The sequence below is a fragment of the Crocodylus porosus genome, unplaced genomic scaffold (assembly GCF_001723895.1).
Source record: "Crocodylus porosus isolate Cpor-Errol unplaced genomic scaffold, CroPor_comp1, whole genome shotgun sequence".
Taxonomy (NCBI): Eukaryota; Metazoa; Chordata; order Crocodylia; family Crocodylidae; genus Crocodylus; species Crocodylus porosus.
This window is the reverse complement of record NW_017728947.1, coordinates 74,538,399-74,558,282: the sequence shown is the minus strand read 5'-3', so window position 1 is coordinate 74,558,282 and position 19,884 is coordinate 74,538,399. Positions and strand designations below refer to the sequence as shown.

The 19,884-nt window shown below is 42.0% G+C and overlaps 1 protein-coding gene across 1 annotated transcript in view; it reads left to right on the top strand.

Annotated features, from left to right (window-relative positions):
• Positions 1-19,884, top strand: part of SEC23A (Sec23 homolog A, coat complex II component) — a 51,048-nt gene that overhangs the window by 9,641 nt on the left and 21,523 nt on the right. Inside the window, exons 5-12 of the mRNA XM_019551924.1 lie at positions 390-626; positions 755-834; positions 3,859-4,003; positions 6,169-6,327; positions 6,983-7,098; positions 10,040-10,163; positions 15,017-15,097; positions 15,859-15,948. Of these exons, the coding sequence (XP_019407469.1) occupies positions 390-626; positions 755-834; positions 3,859-4,003; positions 6,169-6,327; positions 6,983-7,098; positions 10,040-10,163; positions 15,017-15,097; positions 15,859-15,948 (1,032 nt within the window). The remainder of the gene's footprint in view (positions 1-389; positions 627-754; positions 835-3,858; positions 4,004-6,168; positions 6,328-6,982; positions 7,099-10,039; positions 10,164-15,016; positions 15,098-15,858; positions 15,949-19,884) is intronic.

Here is a 19,884-nt window from a genome sequence, read left to right as displayed (position 1 = left end):
TAATATTCTGGTAGTTTTTCCCTTTTTTGAAGTTTTGGGTAATTAATTGATAGTAACATCACTGTGAGTAGAGTAAGATAACATATTAAAGGTTGGTAAAATCATCTCATGCTTCCACATTATCTGTGCAGGCCTCTACATGTTTTTTCTGCTATGTTTAGCATTACATTTCTGTGCAGATTCCATTATGGCTGGTAATTCTCTCCTCATACAGCATTAGATCCTGGCCATTACTTGAAGGGGCTTGCCAGATTTCATGGTATGAGCTGGTGTGGCCAATCTTGTATTTAATGAAACTTTTACAATTTTTAGTTTTGCAGTGTTCTTTTTTAATGTAGTAAGTGCTGGAAGGTTTAGTTTTCATGCAAGTATTTTCTTTTTTCTTACAGCGTGGTCCTCAGATGCCTTTGATATTCCTTTATGTTGTGGACACTTGCATGGAAGATGAAGACTTGCAAGCCTTGAAGGAATCCATGCAAATGTCATTAAGTCTTCTACCACCAACTGCATTGGTAGGTCTTATTACCTTTGGAAGAATGGTACAGGTCCATGAACTTGGCTGTGAAGGGATTTCAAAAAGTTACGTCTTCAGAGGAACAAAAGACCTGTCTGCAAAACAACTTCAGGTAATAGGCAAGAAATAATTAAAAGCAAAAAAGCTCCCAAATAGTTTGTGAAGTTGACTTTCAAGATACTATGGAAACAGTTGTTTATATATTTTTGCAAATATATGTTTTTTTCACTTTTTTTCCAGGAAATGTTGGGGCTTACTAAAGTAGCTGTTTCTCAAGTAGGCCGGGGTCCTCAGGTACAACAGCCGCCACCTTCCAACAGGTAGGTTATTTAAAAAAAACAAAACCTCTCTTTGCTGTAGTGCTTCAGCTTACAGGATTTTTTCTGCTGTAATGTGTAATTGATTCATATGCATTGTTTCTCAGGTAGGCTGACTCCCATACATTTTACATTTTAGTAGAAATAGGTTTTTGGCTTTAAGAGTAACCTGGAAAGTATGGGGAGTTTTAGCTCAACAGCCTCAGAAACTGAGGTAAGTGTGAAAGCTACGTGTGATGCTAGTGAATTCTGCATTAAAAGAGAACAGTCAAAGCTCTGTAAGTTAAGGGCCCTAGAGAAGTGCTTGTCAGGAGCTTATTGATAACAGATGCTCTTTTCTGAAAAGAAATTGGGCAAGGAGAAGAAAACTATGAGAAGACTTGGATATGAATAACATTAATTTAGAAGAATGATGTAGAAATCTTCTGACAGAAAATTATTACACACACACACACGCACGCACGCACGCACGCACGCACGCGTGCGCGCGGAAATAGGTTTATGGTCTTAGGCTGGAAGGTTTTAATGCCTGCCATATTCCTCCCTTGCCTCCTACACTAGGGACTGTGTATGTATCTTGTTCTTTCTCAAGCATCTCCTGTGCTCCAAATTCTTGGACAGGAAAAGACAAAGTATAACTGGGGCTCTTTCCTGCTTCACATTCCCTCTGCCTTCTTCTTCTGGCAGAATATTTGACCCACAACCTCTTAAAATTGTTTTCTTGCTTTCCTTGCTAAGTGCTAATGATTTAATTTTTCTGTTTTTCACTAAATTCAGTAGAGATCTGACCAATGCTTCTGAGAACATTCCCTTAAATTGTGAAATTAACTGGACATAAGGTTCCAAAGTTCATATCCCAACAGACAAATGGGCCACTAAATGGACCCCAAGACATCATTTATATTAGGATTGTGAGAGGGTTTTGTGGTTTTCAGGCAGCTTTTAAAACATACACAGTGGCTTAATTTTCTGAGACTGAATGAGTACATTAGAGTTGAGTAGTTAAATTAATGAATAAGCTTGCAAAGCTGCATCAAAGCTGCATAAAGAATAAGGTGTGCATGCTCAGGCCACAAGGTGAATAAGCAAGAGGGGAGTGTGCCTTTGAAGTCTAGTGATTCTGGCACTCCCTGGGAGAGGGTGGGGAACTTAGATTCTGGTCCCTGCTCTCATGGTTATGTCTCATTTTTAGTTTGGAAAATGCATAATGAGTCCAGGAGCAGGGACCAGAAGCAAGGATTCCCCACCATCCAGGCAAGTGATATAAACTGATAGGTTTACAGATTCCTTTTTGTTTGCCCTTTTGTCTTTATGACTCTTGGAATCTTGGCAGCCCAGTAGCCTACTTGCAATAGAAAGGGAGGACAGTGTCTCCATATGGCCTGTTCTGTACACTGATGGTTAGGGCACTCTCCTGGAAAGTGCCAGGTAAGTTTGGAACTCCTTCAGGACAGGGTGGATTCAATTTAAATCAAATCAATTTAAATAACTGGTCAGGAAGCCTTGATTTAATAATTGTTTTCCAAGATTGGGCCCCTAAAATAGTCCATGGCCTGTTGTGACCTATTTGTAAACATTTTCTAAAAAGGTTACATGAATATATTGTTTCAAATAGTATAAAATTAGAAGTTATAATCCTATTCCATGATGATATCTCTGAGCTTTAACTTATCTTAAATTAAAATTATCTTTATATAGGTTTATTTAAAAAAAAATCTTAACAAAGAAATTAAAAAATCTGATTAAATAAAAAGTCTGATTTAAATAAAAAAAAAATCCAGTGTTTTTGATTTAAAAAAAAATCATTGATTTGTATCCGCCCTGCTTCAGGATGAAGAGGGTCTAAACCCCAGGTCTTTCACTTTCTAGCTGCATGCTCTAACCACTAGGTTATAGGGCAGAAAGTGCCAGGCAGCATCACCACCCCTGTCATGTGGCAGGCTTTTCTCAGAAGTGGTGCTTTGCATTCTGAATCTTAAGAGAGTAGAAACACCTAATGGGTGCTGACTGACATGGTGGGGGAGGGGGGACTTCAAACAAACATGCTTTACCAAAAGAGGATACGTGTTAGTTTAACTCAGCTCTGCAGCGTCTGTATAGATCGGGCACTTCAGCAGGGCTTTTTAGCACTTTTATCTAAAGCTGATTCAATCAGGGGTTAGATAAAAGCACCAAAAAAGTCGCACTGAAGTGTCCGATCCATGCAGACATTGGGCAGGCTGGGTCCAACTAATGCAGTGCCTCTTCTGGGCATATGCTGGACTTGGCGTGGGGACCTGCAGAGTTTAAAGCAAAGAACTTTTTTTCTTTTTTTTTTTCCCCCTTAACGTCTGTAAGCAGCCAAAGTGCCCTGTGATTTGATGTCTAAGCTCTTGGGAGATGTATGTTCATGTTTCCTACTGGCTACTTCTAGGTATCTTTGGGATTTCTTAATTGCCCTTTGTACTTACCTTTTTCCATTCTCTGTTTGGGGCACTTAAGTGCTGAAGTCCTGTTTTGGGGTGCCTGCATCTCCCCAATGACTGCATATAGGTGCCTAAACCTGGTCAAATTGAATCACCTAGCTGGCAAGTTTTAAGTGTTCCAGTTCCCAAAGGATAGGCACTTCTGGAACCAATTTGAATCTGACACTTGGACAGTTCTAGAAGTGTAATTTTTATTTTGCTCACTCTCCAAGTACATCCTTTTCTTTTTAGTTTTTTGCCCAAATTTCCTTGATGACCAGAGCTGTTTTTTTGGCCAGATGTAGTTCTTTCTGGAACCTGGCAGTATTGCTAAGTCAACAGGCTGTGTTGCTGCAACGTGTTATGCTGAATACTTTCTTTCCTCAAGCTGGGTATGCTGTTTATGTGGTACTTACAGGCTCTGTCATTCTGGTGAGCTGGTGACAGTGCTCTGAAACAAGTTTGGGATGTTTGCTATTTCAGTCCAACAGATTGTCCATGAATCACCAGATATGATTTGGTTTTAAAAGGTCTTATAGCAAAAATAATTCAAAAGTTAACTTCATATCATATTTGCTTCTAGATTTTTGCAGCCAGTGCAGAAAATTGATATGAATCTCACGGATCTATTGGGTGAATTGCAACGGGATCCGTGGCCTGTTCCACAGGGGAAAAGACCTTTGCGGTCCTCTGGAGTAGCTCTTTCTATAGCAGTTGGACTCCTTGAGGTAACGGTTTAACCGACAGTTGTTCTTAAATGCTAAAACCTTTAGAGTAAGAAACACATATGAATAAAAATCTCAGTAATTAGTATATATTGGATTTTTCATAAGAGTTGGGCATCTATAGTTTACTAATATTCCTCTAATATAGTTCTTTAATATTCTATAGGAAGAAATATTGAGCAAAAAGAGAAGAAATAATATGTAGCCCAAGCATTTTAAAAACTGATTTATTTGTGGCTTTTGTCCAATTTGCCTATTTAGTATTATTAATCTTTGGCTTTTAGTTGTATAAATTACACTCAGTCACTTTCTGACTTTATTGCTTGCTCAACTAATATACTTTCTTTTAAATATCTTTTCTGTTTTTGTTTATTTGCTCCCATTTTCTTTTTATATTTTATTGCTTAGCCCTTTTCTTAATGTCTATGTTGTTTTTTTATTGCTTAGCTTGTGCAAGTCCTTTGATATTTGCAATTTTTTATTTTTAACTCTTTTATTTACCACGATTTTTTTTAGCTTTATTTACCCTGCTCCAGTATTTGACTCTTCCAGTTCCTGTTCCTTGAAGAATTATCTGTCTGATTTGAGTTACTGAAAACCAATGGTATTGTGGCAGCATAGCCATTGTTTTAATTTCCTTTGAATTTCAACAGCGCAACCTTTTTTACCAACAACTTTATTTTGCAGCCTTTATAGTCAGAAGTTCAGGTGGTGATTTTTAGCTGCAGATATGAGGAAGGCTTGTTTTGACTTTTGTATTTATATTTACAGTTTATCTGTATTTGGAGTAATAAACAAGGGGATTTCTTTATTATTTTTCTTTCTTCCTCAGTTGATCCTCATAGTTGATGAGTTATAAAACATGGAGACAGGCTCATTTTGGTTGAGTTTAACAGAGATGCTTTTAAGTATGTCTACATTTGGTTCTTTTCAAAAACATAACTAGAAGCTGAGTGAGACAGTTTTGTGTCCCAACTTGTCTGGAAAGAAACATTTGACGAATTTTTTTTCTGTTAATAAAAATCCATTTTTGTGACTAACCTTAGAGATGTTAAAGACTAAAAACCATATTCATGCTTTTTGTTGCTTATTATATTACTAAAGCTGTTTTAATATGAAGTGCAGGTTGATAGCCCTGAAGATCAGAGTCATATATCTGACTGATATTCATAGAAAGCACAGGTTTAGGCAACACGTTGCAAACTTCCTCTTGATTTTCAGTTTCAGAAGGCACCACTGTAATTAGGAAGCTAGCTTAGTATCCTAAATTAGCTTTCTAATTACAATGAGCAGTTGGGGAGTAGAAGCCATACTGGGGTAGGCAGGAGCTGCAGCTATGGCTCCAACTCCAACCCCAACCTCAGATTGTCGAGTCAGAGCCAAAGCACCAATTTACTCTCCTCCCCTTCCCTCCCCTTTGCTGCCTTGTACTTGAATCCAAGAAAAGATGCTTACTGCCCCTTCCTCCCCCCATTTAACATGGGGAAAACTTGCACTGGAGTTTAGTAAGTGTAGTAATCGCTTCTCGGCCTCTTGAAGGCTCGGATCGAAAACATTTACTCTGTTAGGCACTAGTCTTGGAGGTCACCTAAACAACATTCTACATTCCTTCCCTTGTGCTTTAGTTTTATGTTTGCATGGAAAGCAGGATATTTTGTATGCATATTTCTTTTGTTAGTGCAGTTTATTTTCCATGTAAAATAATTTTTGTGAAGCCAACCACTTCAAGTGTTGTTAAAAAGAAAATGCTGTGATTTCAGGTATCAAACAAGGAATCAAATACATTCTTCATAAAAACAGTTTCCCATTTCATTGCTTCTAGTAAGAACTAAGAGGGAAAGTGAAATATGATGGGTCAGATCCACAATTTGTGTAAATTCACTTCAGCTGAGATCAAACAGTGGGGCTGTGGGAACTTACACCAACTTAGGCTTTGGTCCTAACTGTGCCTGGAACTATTTTATACATTAAAGGAATTAATCTTAATGAGACAAGAAAAAGGTTTTACATGAAATTAAAACTTAAGTCTTTTGATAAAGTGTAAGTGTTTACATTAATTGACACATTCATAGTTATTTCCTCTATATAGTTATTTCCTCTGTTACTATTATCTCATGTCTTTCCTTTTCATAAGAAGAGCTTTCTGAGGTATCTTTTGTTTCCCACAGTGCACTTTTCCTAATACTGGTGCACACATAATGATGTTTATTGGAGGGCCAGCTACTCAAGGACCTGGCATGGTTGTAGGAGATGAACTGAAGTTGCCCATAAGATCGTGGCATGATATTGAAAAAGACAATGCCAAATATGTGAAGAAGGGTACCAAGGTAAGACTGGACAACATATTAATTCTAGGCCTCTTGCTAAAGAAATGCCAGTAGATATAGACACAATTGTCTGATGGATAATAACTAGTGTATAAACATATTTAATAAACTGTATATGTATAAAACAAAGAGGAATTGACACATTTTGTTCAATTTTAGCTACTGTTTTCCAAAATTTCATAAGGATTGTCAGTATGTTAAGTTAGAACCCGATCCAGTTCCCACCAAAGTAAGTTGGAGTGTTTTCACCGACTTTATTAGGAACAGGATTAGGTCCTGAATACACAGTGAGGTAAACTGTGACATGGATTTTTAAGTAGAACTCCCCATCAATTAGTATAACACAAATTACCTTCTCAGCTGTTTAAGAGATATAATTGTGATGTTGTAACTGCAGTAGTTTGGGGAATATGAGAGAAGCAAGGTTCATTTAGTAATGTTTTTTATCAGATCAATTATATAGTTGTGCATAGAAACTAAAAGTTTTAGTTCTAATTTTTTTTTAAAGTTTATTGCTGTCTAATATTAGGGTATAATCTAGATAAAATCTAATTTAACTGTTTTAGAAGAATTCTGGGATTTGAGGTTTTAATGTAAAAGATGTGAAGAGTTCAGTTTGCACATAGCTATAAGCATATTTTCATTTTGTATTTAGCATTTTGAAAGTCTTGCTAACCGTGCTGCTACAAATGGTCATGTTGTTGACATATATGCATGTGCATTGGATCAGACTGGCCTTCTTGAGATGAAGTGCTGTCCCAACTATACCGGGTACGTGTTTAATATTTTTTAAAGTAGTGTATGAAAGTGTGTTTTTTAAATAGCATGCTCATTTTTTTTTGCTAAGTATCTGTAAACTGTGACTATGGGTGCTTTGCATTTGAACATAATTTGCTCTTAGGTTGTGGATGAATTTGTTACCATAACAATACATCAGTCCCATAGGGCAACAGTAGTCTTGCCTACTGTTTCCTTGCTGGAGAGCATTGTCTCATGGGATTTGTAGTTTGGAGGGCTAAAAATAAAAATGGAGCTGACAGGTGACACAGCCCTGCTACATAGTAAGTCACTCAGATCCAGTAATCTCTTATAAGTTATCTCCTAAAATGTATAGGAACTATATACGGAAAATTCATCCACACTGTGTTAGTTTCATCATAGATAGCCATTTTCTCAATTAAAACTAGTTATTTCATTGCTTCCTGGCCAGGTGCTATAATATAATAGTGCCTGTTGCAGGCAGCTAGCTTGTGAGAGCTGGTTGTGTGCCCACTCCTTGCTACAGAGTAAATTTTATTATGGTGTAGAATTCTAGGTGTATTACAGTAATTGTATCATGTTTCCTTCCCCGTAGTATTTTGCTCTTCTTCAGTTTGCATAATACTATCCCCTTTTAATTCCACTCCTTCTCTGACTCATCTGAAGGTTTTTTTGCTTGCTTTTTATGGTGAGAAGTATGCTGGCTAATGCTTTATTTTTTCCAATGTCCAGGGTTACCATAGTGTTCTGGTACTGGCCTCTCTTGTTTGCTCCCTTTCTCTGGGAAGTTTTATTAGATCACAGAGTAGCACTACAGTTTCCAAGTTGGTCACTCAAATGTACCTGCTCATTTCTGACTTGCCTCAGTGACTGTGTCTGAGATCTTCTTCTGGATGTTTTGGTACCAGTTAAGTTTAACAAGGCAAACAAATCCCACCCCATCCTGTGAAATGTTATCCATTCCTCCGTTCTCTATTTCTGTTTAATATGCCACATACCCATAACCTTTTTTCACCTTGTTGTTTGCATTATGCCACAGGCTTAGATTCTGTCAATTCTTCCTCTACAGCTTTTATAAGATCCATCATTTTTATAGTTCCTGTTACTAAAATTCTTTCTCTCACAGATGTCATAATTTTGCATCTTGATTACCATTGTGTCCTGTGTTCTAGTGTCCTTGACCTTAATATTATCCCTGTGCAGCCTGCTGATAAGATTATTTATTATGCCTGTCAATGTTGACTGTGTTAACTCTCTTAGAATCCTGCTCCTGGCTTATGATCTTTTTCTGCATCAGCTTCAAGCTTCCTGTATTTGGTATCAAGGTCTAGTTCTGCTTCTATCTTTTCTTTTTTGCGTCAACCTGTACCACCTGTGGTTTGGGGGTTGGGGTCCCATGAGTGCTAAGGCGCATTGTTGACAGCCCAAAGCTTGCAAGTTTGAGGCCGTAATAGAAGCACTCATGGCATGGCCCTGTCAGATTCCAAACAATATGTGAATTTTGCTAAATACCTTATCACAGGGACATGAAAAAGGAAAAGAATCTGTGTTCCTTCACTAAAGCCAGCCTTAAAAATAGGATTTATCCACTTCTGCAGCTCTCTCCTGTCAAGTTATCCCCTAGGTATAAGGTGCTTTTTCTGAGTAAGTCCCTATGACCTCAGTCCTTTCTGTATTTAAATATCTCCTCGAAGACATACCTCCGCTGAGATGATTAAAAGAAAATACTAAAAGAAAACTCTCCCTGTGCCTGAAGAAGGGTGTTTGTACTTGAAAACTTGCAAAGAGCAATTTTTTCCAACTATTTATTTGATCTAATTAAAGATACCACATTTACACAAAGAAGCTTGTCTGCCCAAAAGAAAATACCAGACTTAGAGACAAAATTGAAGGCCATATCTAGCACAAACCTTATCAAATATATAATTAAAATGTTTTATGTTAAAATATATTGAGCACTACTGGAGATAAAATGGCTGCTTACATTATTATTCCATAAGTACTAATCCAATTAGTTTTTAAAATACTTTAAAGTACAAAATTGTCATAATAATTGTTTTGCCTCCAGAGAGCATTGCTGAGCTTAAATATCCATTTTATGAAGTGGTTTCAGATTTGAAATACTTATTCAAATAAGTGAGGCAAAGTGATTTAGATTTATATTGAATTATTCAGTATTAAGATAAACTGATTGGTAGATTCATTTCTCTAAGGCACTGGTGCTCAATCTTTGTTCCACAGGGCCATGTCATCTGGCCTGTGGGGCTTCCCGCAGGTCTGAAAATTTGTTGATGGGGGAGAGGTGGTGTTAACATTGCCAGTGTTTTCCAACTGCCAAATTTCCAAGCCCTCTGGGTCAGATGGCATAGCCCAGCACACACATGGCTGGGCCATGGGCCTGATCTGGTACACAGGGCCAGGGTCGGGGCTGCATCTGGCATATAGGGCTGGAGCCACATACTGGGCTGAACTTGTGTGAAATTGGGCCTGTGGACCAGATTTAGCCTGCTGACTGACCCCGCACCACTCATCCAGGCCATAGGGCCTAAACACTACTGCTCTAAGGTATCATTGAAAAAAAAACCCTACAGTGATAAATATCATTATAATGATTTCCTCAGTTGAAAGACTTGTGTTTTGTTTTATATTAAGGTGATGATGACTGACATACTGATCTTGTAAGAAGCGTATTTATAAAGTTTCTCTGTAATGTTTTAGCAACGTTTTCTCTTCCTGATTACAGAATAGTAAACTGTCCCTTTTAATGAGATTTTTAAAAAGAAATGTTGCATCTTGAAGTATTTTTAGTGTAAACTCTTTAGGAATTCTTTGAGCAGCTTTGCTTTTCACCAAATTCCTTTCCACCAAATTATTGCCTGATAAATAGTTTAGATGTTTTTTGGCTTGTTTTTTTTCATTTGAGGTGTTTTTTGTCTTTTGATTGTTCATCCAGAGGTTACATGGTAATGGGAGATTCGTTCAATACATCTTTATTCAAACAAACCTTTCAGAGAGTGTTTACCAAAGATATGCAAGGGCACTTCAAGATGGGATTTGGTGGCACATTAGAAATAAAGGTAAGAATTTAAAGAGATTTAATGTGAATGTTGTCAGTATCTGGTGTTGTTTTTCTCTTTGAATATCACTGCAGATCACTGCAGTATTCATGCATAAAGCGCATGTAGACATTTGCAGTTCATGATGCCAGTTTTGCTCATTTCCTCACCAGTTTTGAGCATATTCTGGTCCTAGGTAGGGACCTACCAAATTCACAGGCCACGGCAGCCAATTCACACAGATGCTAGGCTCGGAAGGGACCTCAACAGATCATTGAGCCCAACCCCCTGCCTGGGCAGAAAAGAGTGCTGGGGTCAGATGACCCCAGCCAGATGCCTGTCTAGCTTCTCTTAAAGACCCCCAAGGTAAGGGAGAGTACCACCTCCCTTGGAAACAGTTCAGGAAAACTGCCTTCATGGACACAGATGCATGGTGTATTTCTCCTGCCAGGATAAGAACAGGCACTAGGCTTGATCTGGGCCAAAACGAAAAAGGGCGATATACTACTACAAGTGTCACATCAACCCCCGCTGGGCTCTGCCCAGCTGCCTCCCTGCGCTGCCAGGCCCTGGCTAGTGAGGGTGATGTGGGAGGAAGGGGAGAAGAGCCTCTCCTCTCTTTTCCTTTCCCCTCCTCTCCAGCTTCAAAGAAGAGCAGCCCCACGAGCTGTGGGGTGGATCAGCCCTGAAGTACACGGCTGTAACATGGCTGAGGCCCCTGATTTTTCTTGGCTGCATCATGGCTGGGGCTGCCATTTTGAAGGTGGAGCGAAGCCCCCCCACCCATACACCTCTGGCTGAGATGTGCTGCAAGTCCCGGCCCTCCCAGGCACTAATTGAAAGCCCTAGCTCAGGGGTGGGCAAAATAAGGATTTGGCCTACTAGGTGATTTGCACAGGCTTGCACTGGGGCAGCCTGCACTAGTCTCTTGTTGGTGCCTGCTGGGCTGGGCCCTAGCCAGCATGCAGATTTGGCTGGGGCTGTTCCTGGTGCAGCTGCAGTCAGGTGCTGCTCTGTGCCCCCTGCCTCCAGCAACAGTTCTTTCTCGTGATCTTGCCCCTGCTGTGCTGTGCTGCACCATGTTGCATCATGCTGGGCGAGCAGTTTCAGCCAGGTGGCTCCTACTCCCACATGCGAGGCTTTGGTTTCAGCTCCTAGACATCAGATCTGGAGCCAGAGCCCTGGCAGTCTTCATGGGGCTGAGGTCTGCTCACTTGCACCAGGGCAGCCCATGCTACGCTCCTGCTGGCTCCTACACCCTGGCCTGGTGCTGCTCTGTGTCCCCCGCGTCAAGTTCCAGGATCTGGAGCCGGACCCCCATGTGCCTGCTGAGAGTGGTGCAGCATGCAGCAAGAGCAAAAGTAAGAGCAAAAGGAGCCACCATTGGAACAGCCCACTGGAAGCTGCTCCTATCCCTGCTGCATGATGCCATGCCGTACCATGCTATGCCATGCCCTGCCATTCTGCGTGGGCATGTGAGCAGCTTCAGCCAGATGGCGGCTCCTGCCACAGCTCCTGGCTGCTTTCTGGGGAGCTGGACCTGAATCCCCATGTGCTGAGGCAGGAGCAGCTTCCAGTGGGCTGTTTCCTGGGCTACTGCAGCTAGGCGCATGCTGCTCTGCACTTCCTACCTCCAGCAGCAGCTCCTCCTCTTGGTCCTGCTCCATTGTGCTGCACCTCCTTTTGCTTTTGCTGCACCATCCTGGTCCACTCTCAGCAGGCACATGGGGGTCCAACTCCAGATCCTGGAACTGGAGATAGGTGGGGCACACCCCTACTCTTCTAGGAGACAGCTTTTTGCGGGGTCTTTGCTGGTTCCCCGTGCTTTTCCATGGGGAACTGGATATTTTATGGGAGACTGCCAGTTACACAATTTCCTTGAAATCATGTATTTGGTGGATCTGTAATCCTAGGTGAGTCTTCTAAGGGTGGAAAAAAAAAAAGCTAAAAGTCCCAGTTTAAGTACCTGTGAAGTATGCTAGAGAAAATGTGCCATCACTTTTATCTGTGTATGTAGTTTCTGGCTTATCCATGTTAATTGTCAGAAGGGCAACATGACTTTGAAGTGCCTCAAATGCAATGTCAGTTCTGAGTTGAAACCTGGGACAAAAGAGGAGCTGCCCCTCCCTTTTACACCGAGTTTGTCCGTGGAATGAATGACCTAGGAGCCCCCATTGTCCTTGAAAGACTGTGAGCACAGTTTTTATCTGGCATACTTCGTATGTTCTTAAAGTAGGACAGCGAGCTTTTATATCCCAGGACAAAAAGCTTTCTTTAGAAATAAATGTGACATCTGTTATTACCCTGAGAAGTCCAAGATGTCTTTTTCTAGCAGATGGCTACTCCAAGTGTCTTTTCTGTGCAGCCAGTTTCTTTCTTCCTTAGCTACACCCTCAACTGGAGGCCCTCTGCTATGAAAGCATTCCTCCCACCCTTTCTTTTTGCATCTCTGTAAGTCTGTCTTGGTTTTCCCTCCTCAACATCTTGAGTCTATGCCATGGCTGCTTGTTCCAGTAAAGATGTTCTGGAGCAGTGCTCTGCCCTGCCCCCTTCTGTTTGGATGCTCCAAACCTGAAAGTATGCTGCAAGGCAACTCTGAGACCATTCCCAGTGGCCACTCTCCAACATGCTGGGGTTGGAGAACAACTGCAGTGGGGAGTCCTTAGAGCAGCCTTACCACAATAATTCTAGGTTTTGGTATATGTAAATGGGAGGGATGGACAGGACACCCTTCCACTGTGGTGTTAGATTTTCCTTCAGGCTCCGTGGTTTTTAATGCCTGATCTCTCTTATTCCCCTGTTCAGGGATTTTCTACTTTTCCAAAACCTCTCCCTGCAGGCAGATTCAGCTGCACTGGCTTCACCAGGCATCAGCTATCCTATTCTTCTAAACTGCTTCCACTCCAATGGAAGCTATCAAGGTTTTAATGACCCTCCTTTGTTCCTGGTCTGGGAGACATGTGACACATTGCTGGCATAGTATAGCAGATTCCACATACGCTGACACATCCAGTGATGCAGCAATTTCTTAGCCACCATGAGAATTAATAAATAATGAGAAGATACAGTCCCCAGTTTGATACATATACATACTGTAGCTTTCTACAGATTCTTCAAGGATGATCAGGCCTTTTGTTTTGCACAAGTATAATTATGAATTTGGCTTGAAACTGGAAAGCAAATAGGGAGATCTTAATGGTATTGAAAAATAAGGATGTCTTTGTACAGTATAATTATATCATGATCATTTGGGGCATTAGATGTTGCTTTTACCAAAGCATGTTTAGGGCTAACTGCAGACATTTGGGGAGGTTAAATTGGGTTCAGAATGGCCGCCCAATTTAAACTTAGCTTGTCCCAGTGCCAACCTTACACTTACAGACCTGGTCTTAGTGACCAGCAGTCAGTCTAAACTTGTAATTGTAGAGAAGTTTCAGGCATACAAATTGGTCTAAAAAGTACAGAATCCAGGTTGGGATAAACCTGGCTCTATGTAGTATCAAAATTACTTGATTTAGGTCAAACTGGTGCATGGAAACTCTGTACACTTTCCTCTAAGCAGCCGAGGGCTGGGGAAATCCAGCCACTGGCCCCAGCCCTAGGACTGCTCTTTTCACCCCCTCCCCAGCACAGGGCTATTTTTTGCCCCCCCCCCCCCTAGCTCCTTGCTCTCTCTGCCCCCTGCCCCATACCAGCTAGCCCTTAACCCCCATCCCACAAGCTGCTCTGGGTCCAGACACTTTTATGAGCATTCGTCACTGCCAGAACTGAGCAAATAAGTCCTGGTACAGGGAGGGGCGGAAAGGAAGGGGATGTAGGTTTGCCTGGAGGGGTTGGGGGGCTAAAAGTTGCCCCTGATTCCCCCCCCATGAGCCCCACTGATTCTTCCAGATAATCCCATATCCCAGTAAAACCCTATGGGTCACGCCTGCCCCGCAACTCCACCCATGGGTTGTGCCTGCCCCCTCACTCCTCATGGGTTGTACCTGGCTCTGATTCCCTCCAGCCTGCTGGAATCCCAACTCCCCTGTGAGCCCCCCATCCTGGTGTATGTGGTGTTGGGCAGCCATTTTGAAAAAAATTAACCTCCCCCTAACATCCCTGAGTCGGTACAGGGTCTTGTATGGTTACAGGGTCTTGTACTAGGTATTAATTTCAAGACTAGGGCATGGTTATTACTTAACCAATAATAAATTTGGTAAGCCCTTAGTAGTTACAAGTTTAGTGCTATAGTTAGTCAAAAGCATTACAACATACTCATCCTCCTCAATCACTTACCAGTGTCCTTTACCTGGTTGCCTGCATTCTCCACCAATTTGTTATTGGTTAAGGGGTAACTGTCATAGTCTGGAATTAACACCTGGTACAAGGCCTGAATTAAAGTTATGAGATGTAGTACTACTTAGCTTAGGAGACAGAGAATGTGAATTTGATGTAATATTTATACAGTCAATATGGCCTATCCAGTGGCCCCTCAATTTGCACATCAGATTGAGAATATTTTAATGTCTGTCTTAATGATAAATGCATTTTGTGTGCTGAACACTTCTTATGATGTGCTTTCTGGGGCACTTAAGGGTCTAAAAATATTGTGCTTTCTTTATATTAATTTATAATTATGTGTAATCATATTTGTATTCATAAACATATTGTAGTTTCAGATATACCATCTGTTGCTGCAAATGTGCTTAAAGTGACTGCACATGCTGTTTCTGTAACATCAATATATTTATTTTTTCTAAAGGTATCAAAGAAAAACTTAATGCCTACCAGAAGAGTTTTAAAAATCATTCTTATATTTTTATTATTTTATCATTGTTTAAAGTGCATGTAACTGTACCTTAATCTTACATATTTTGCTTTTGAATCTGCAGACTTCAAGAGAAGTAAAAATTTCAGGAGCTATTGGACCCTGTGTTTCCCTCAATTCTAAAGGACCTTGTGTATCAGAAAATGTAAGTCAGCTTTGTTTTAAATTAATATAATTTAGGATAGCAAAATAATTTCTGAGTCTAGACAGAACTATAGAATCACAGGATTGGGAGGGGGACTCTAGGATTGTGTATTTAAAACCAAACTCTTGCACAAATGTAGGGTGCTGTATTTGTAAGCCATCCCAGATAGATGCCTATCTAGGGAATGTACCATGATGGCTCCTTCTGTTGCTTCTTGAGCTGCTGACAGATGTGAACTTCCCTCCCGCCCCATTCCCTCCCCAAAACCCCCCAACAACTATGCTTTACTGGAAAAAGCAGTGTGTTAGTTTGTCCTGGCTGTTCAGTATCTGTATAGATCAGATGCTTTGGTAGGACTTTTTTTGCACTTTTATGTAATACCTGATGCAATCAGCTGTTAGATAAAAGCACCAAAAAAGTCCTGTTGAAGCGCCTGATCTATACAGGCTTTGGGCAAGCCAGGTGCAACTAATGCAATGCCTCTTCTGGACAGGTACTGTGCTAGGTACAGGGATGTGCCAAATTTAAAAGTAAAGTGCTGGTTTTTTTACATCTGTAAACAGCCTTTGATAGAAGCTGTGATGAAGAGCCATTACAGAGCAGCATAATGGCCTGTAGTGGATAGAGGCAAGAACTGTAGCACTATTAAAATATTTTAAGTATCTTAATCCTACATCGATAGCTTTATTAATGTAGCTTTATTAAAGTATAACAAAGAAATACTTATGTTTTTCAAAGCATTATGTAAAATCTGTTTACAGGAGATTGGAACTGGGGGTACATGCCAGTGGAAGATCTGTGGACTTAATCCCACTACAACTCTTGCACTCTACTTTGAGGTAGTTAATCAGGTAAGGAAAGTTTCTCTTTGTAACAAACTCAAATATAGTTATGTAATTAGCCTTTCAGATTAATTTACTTACAGTCAGTTGTTTTTATGGTTTCCTTATCTTTTCCACTTGTATACAAGTCTGTTGCCGTTCTCAAATGAGAGAGTCTAAATTAGTTGGTGTCTACTCAGTAAGATGAGTTGACTTTCTTTATAAAAAGTGTGCCAGCAATAATTCATTTTCTCAGTGACGGATATCAAAAGGTGTAGAAATTAATGCAAGTTTGTCAAATGTGGACTGTTGAGTGTATTGTTCAATTGTAAAACCAATTTTAAAACAATTCTAAAAAATCCTAGAAAACGTTTAACTGCATTGCCACTGAATGCACAGAAAATCTGTTGATGGGAAAGAAATTGGTATGTTGTAGTTGGAAGGAAAGTAAGATAGTTTATATTATCATTGTTAAATAAAAATACACTTGTATGCATTTTTTTCATATTAGTAAAATAATAATTGTTGGTATTTATAAACTTTTTGGCAAGTCTCCAGAATATTATGAACTTAAAATGTATTGTTAGATTAAATTCAACAGTTCTAGTTCTGGCGTTCTAGTACCCTGAGTACTAATTTGTTTCTTCATATGCACACAAAAGTCAGTGTGGTACTTGCTGGAATAGAACATTTGCTAGCTAAGGGTGGAGGCAGAAGTGCAGCTCTCAGCTGTAACTTGGAACGATTTTTGCAAAGTGTCCTGAATTACACCATTACCCCAGACCAAACAGATGTTCACTGTTGGTTCCAGCCAGGAGGGGAATCTAGCTGTGGGCTGGGAGCCTGCAGCCAGGTTCCCATAGTGAGGGGCAGGCTCTCTGCCAGTGGTCACTGATTTCAGAATAGGAAGGAGAAATGTTTCTGGGGCTCCCCAGCTGCTGCTGAAGGGTGGGGTGGGTGAATTGGAGCCCCCCACCACCTCAGGAGGGCTCCAGGGAGGCTGAAAAACCCTCAGACTGAACTCTCTCTGCTGCCTTTCCCACCTCCCATTCTGAAAACAGCAGCAGGCTGGGAGCTTGGAAGACATAAGTTACAAAAGATGCTAAGTTTTGAAACATCTTTATCTGATACCTCATGTAGTGAGGGTTCAGATTTTCACTTGATCAACCATTTTTTGAAGCTGTGTGCAGCTGTTCACTTGTGTTTGGTCACATTTATAGATTGTTTTGTGTGGCCAGTTCAGGCAAAAATTGTCACTTTGGTCTGTACCCTAAAGTTTCAGTCTCTCTTGTTAGGTCTAGTTCAGGGGTGGGCAATTATTTTGGGTGGAGGCCACTTAATGAGTTTTGGTGAACTGTCGAGGGCCACCCCTTGACAGTTGCCTTGCTACCGTGTTGCCGTCTTGTGACCAGAAGTCCCACCTCCTAACCCCTGACCTTTGCCACTGGAAATACTCCTTTTGGGAGGGGGGATTGCCATCCTAGAACCAGAAAAAACCGAAATCATACACTAAAAGTCAAACACCTACCATAACATATTTCAGTTTTATTACAGAAAATATTTTTGTCATGATTTGTGTTTGTGTACTGTATATAGAGGTGATTGCATAATAACTCAAGAACAAGTTCTTAGTTTTGTATATTGGGGGTAGGTATGGTGGGGTGTGTATGGTTGGGGAATATGGTGTGTATGTGGTATGTGTGGGGAGATGTGGGTGTGTGATAGGATGTGGGGTGTTTGTGATGGGGTGTGGCTGTGGGGGGGCATAGGGTATGTTGAGGGGCTTGTGTATATATGGGGGTTTTGGGGCAGGCTGTGGAGGTGAGGGGGTGACACCTACATTCACCCCATGGTGCAGCAGCCAGCAGGGTGCTCAGGGCGCAGGCACCTGGCGAGGTGCCGTTCTAGCCAGTGCTGCACATCGCAGCGAGGGGCGCAGCCTCTATTGCTGACACTCCCCGCCACTCGCATGCCCCTATACTCGCACAGCAGGGAGGGAAGCCTCTCACTCTGGAGCCAGGTGCCTTCCCTGCCAAGGCTGCGTAACACCGGAGAGAAGCATCAGGCTGGAGCTTATTGCTTTCCCCGTTGTGACTGTGTTGCAGGGGAAGGAAGCCCCAGGTGCCTTCCTCTGTGGGATGGGGAAGGTAGCCAGGTCCAGCCTGAGGCTTCTCTTCTGTGCTGCACAGCCCTGGCAGGGAAAGCACCTGGCTCCAGCACATAGGGCTTTCCCCACTGTCCCTGATGAGTGTGGGGGCTGCATGTGAGTGGTGGGGAGCACCAGCAATACAGATGTCTGGGTGGAGGCTGTGTGCTGCAATGTGCAATGCTGGCCAGAGCTGCACCCTGCTGAGCACCCCACCTGCTGCTGCTGCCACCGCCTGCCAGGGCTGTGTGCCATGGGGGAATTGTGGGAAGGATCCCCTCCACACCCTTCCTCACACCCACATGCTGCCCACCCCAGCTCCATGCTGCCACTGCCCCCTGTCCTCCTGGGCGGAGGCTTGGTGCTGCTACCAGCCACAGCCCCAAGCTCCGTGCTCCCTCCTAGCTTCAGCCCTGCCTCTGCTGCTTCCCTACCTGCTGCCTGGAGCAAGCAGGAGACTGGGGAAGCAGAGCAGGTCCCCAGGGACTGCAGCAACTTCCGCCCACAAGGATGGGAGCCAGGCAGTAGGGTTGTGTGTACACATGGGTGAGTGTACACATGGGTGTCTTGCTCCCACCTTTGTGGGCAGGGCTGGGTGGAGCAAAATGTGTTGGGGGGGCCCCCGCAGGCCGGTAAAAGTGCACAGCCCCATGGGCTGTGTTTTGCCCGCCCCCAGTCTAGGTAAAAAATTCTGTTCCAAATGTACAGAGACTGACATAAGGTTATTTCAATCTGTTAATAAAGTTTTTTTGTGCTTTTCAAGTAGGAGAAAATGAATTTCTTATTTCTCTCTGAGGGAACGAAAAGACTGTCCCCCCCGGTGCTGAATGTAGTGCTCACCAGCTTTAGCTGAGTGTGGCATGTGGAGTACAGGGCTGCATCTGGGGCACATGCTACATGTGGCACTTGCGTCAGAGTAGCCCTGAGTGCTGGATCTGGCATGGGCAGCCCATCTCTGGACCTCATCTGACCTGTCCCTAGATCCAGTGTGCAGGGCTTCTCTGTTATGGGCACCACATGCAGCATGTAATGATGAGTACTGTTATACACTTCCTTTATAAAAGCAAATATTGTTTATTATCTTCATGAAAGACTCTAGCAGTGTTTTGCAGACTATTCTTTACAACAGCTAACAGCTGTTTCCTCTCAACTGATCTCAGCCAGTTCTCTTAGAGGGACAGTCCCACACAGCATGCCCCAGACCAGCCCCACACCATTTGCAGCCTGCACCATGTGGGCTCCATGCATCACATGCAACAAATAGGGCTGGGGCCAGCACATAGTGAATGTAGCAGGCATCATTTTGGGTGACTTGATACAGCCCCACATGAGACCCCTGTACTATATAAATACCAAAGAAACTGCCACATAAATTCTAGCCCCTTAAATTCTGCCGGTATTTGCAACTGGTTTCATTATTCCACACTTCCTGTCCTAAAAAGTTATGTAATGATGTAACTTTAAAATATTGAACAGATTCCTCATTCAGTACCATCTGTTGTGTTTAAATGGTGGGTGAAGCTATTAATGTATAGTTTAATTGTCGTATAAATATAATGTCACACCTCTCAGATTTTAATGTTTGTACAGAATCTGCTTTCATTAAATTGCATTGGATGTAACTTGATCTCCATCCTAATTAAATAGTTTCATAGTTTCATAGTAGCTATAGTCGGAAGGGACCTAGGTAGATCATCTAGTCTGACCCCCTGCCTTGGCAGGAAAGAGCACTGGGGTCAGATGACCCCGGCAAGGTGCTCATCTAACTTCCTTTTAAAAATCCCCAGGCTAGGAGCCTGCACCACTTCCCCTGGAAGCCG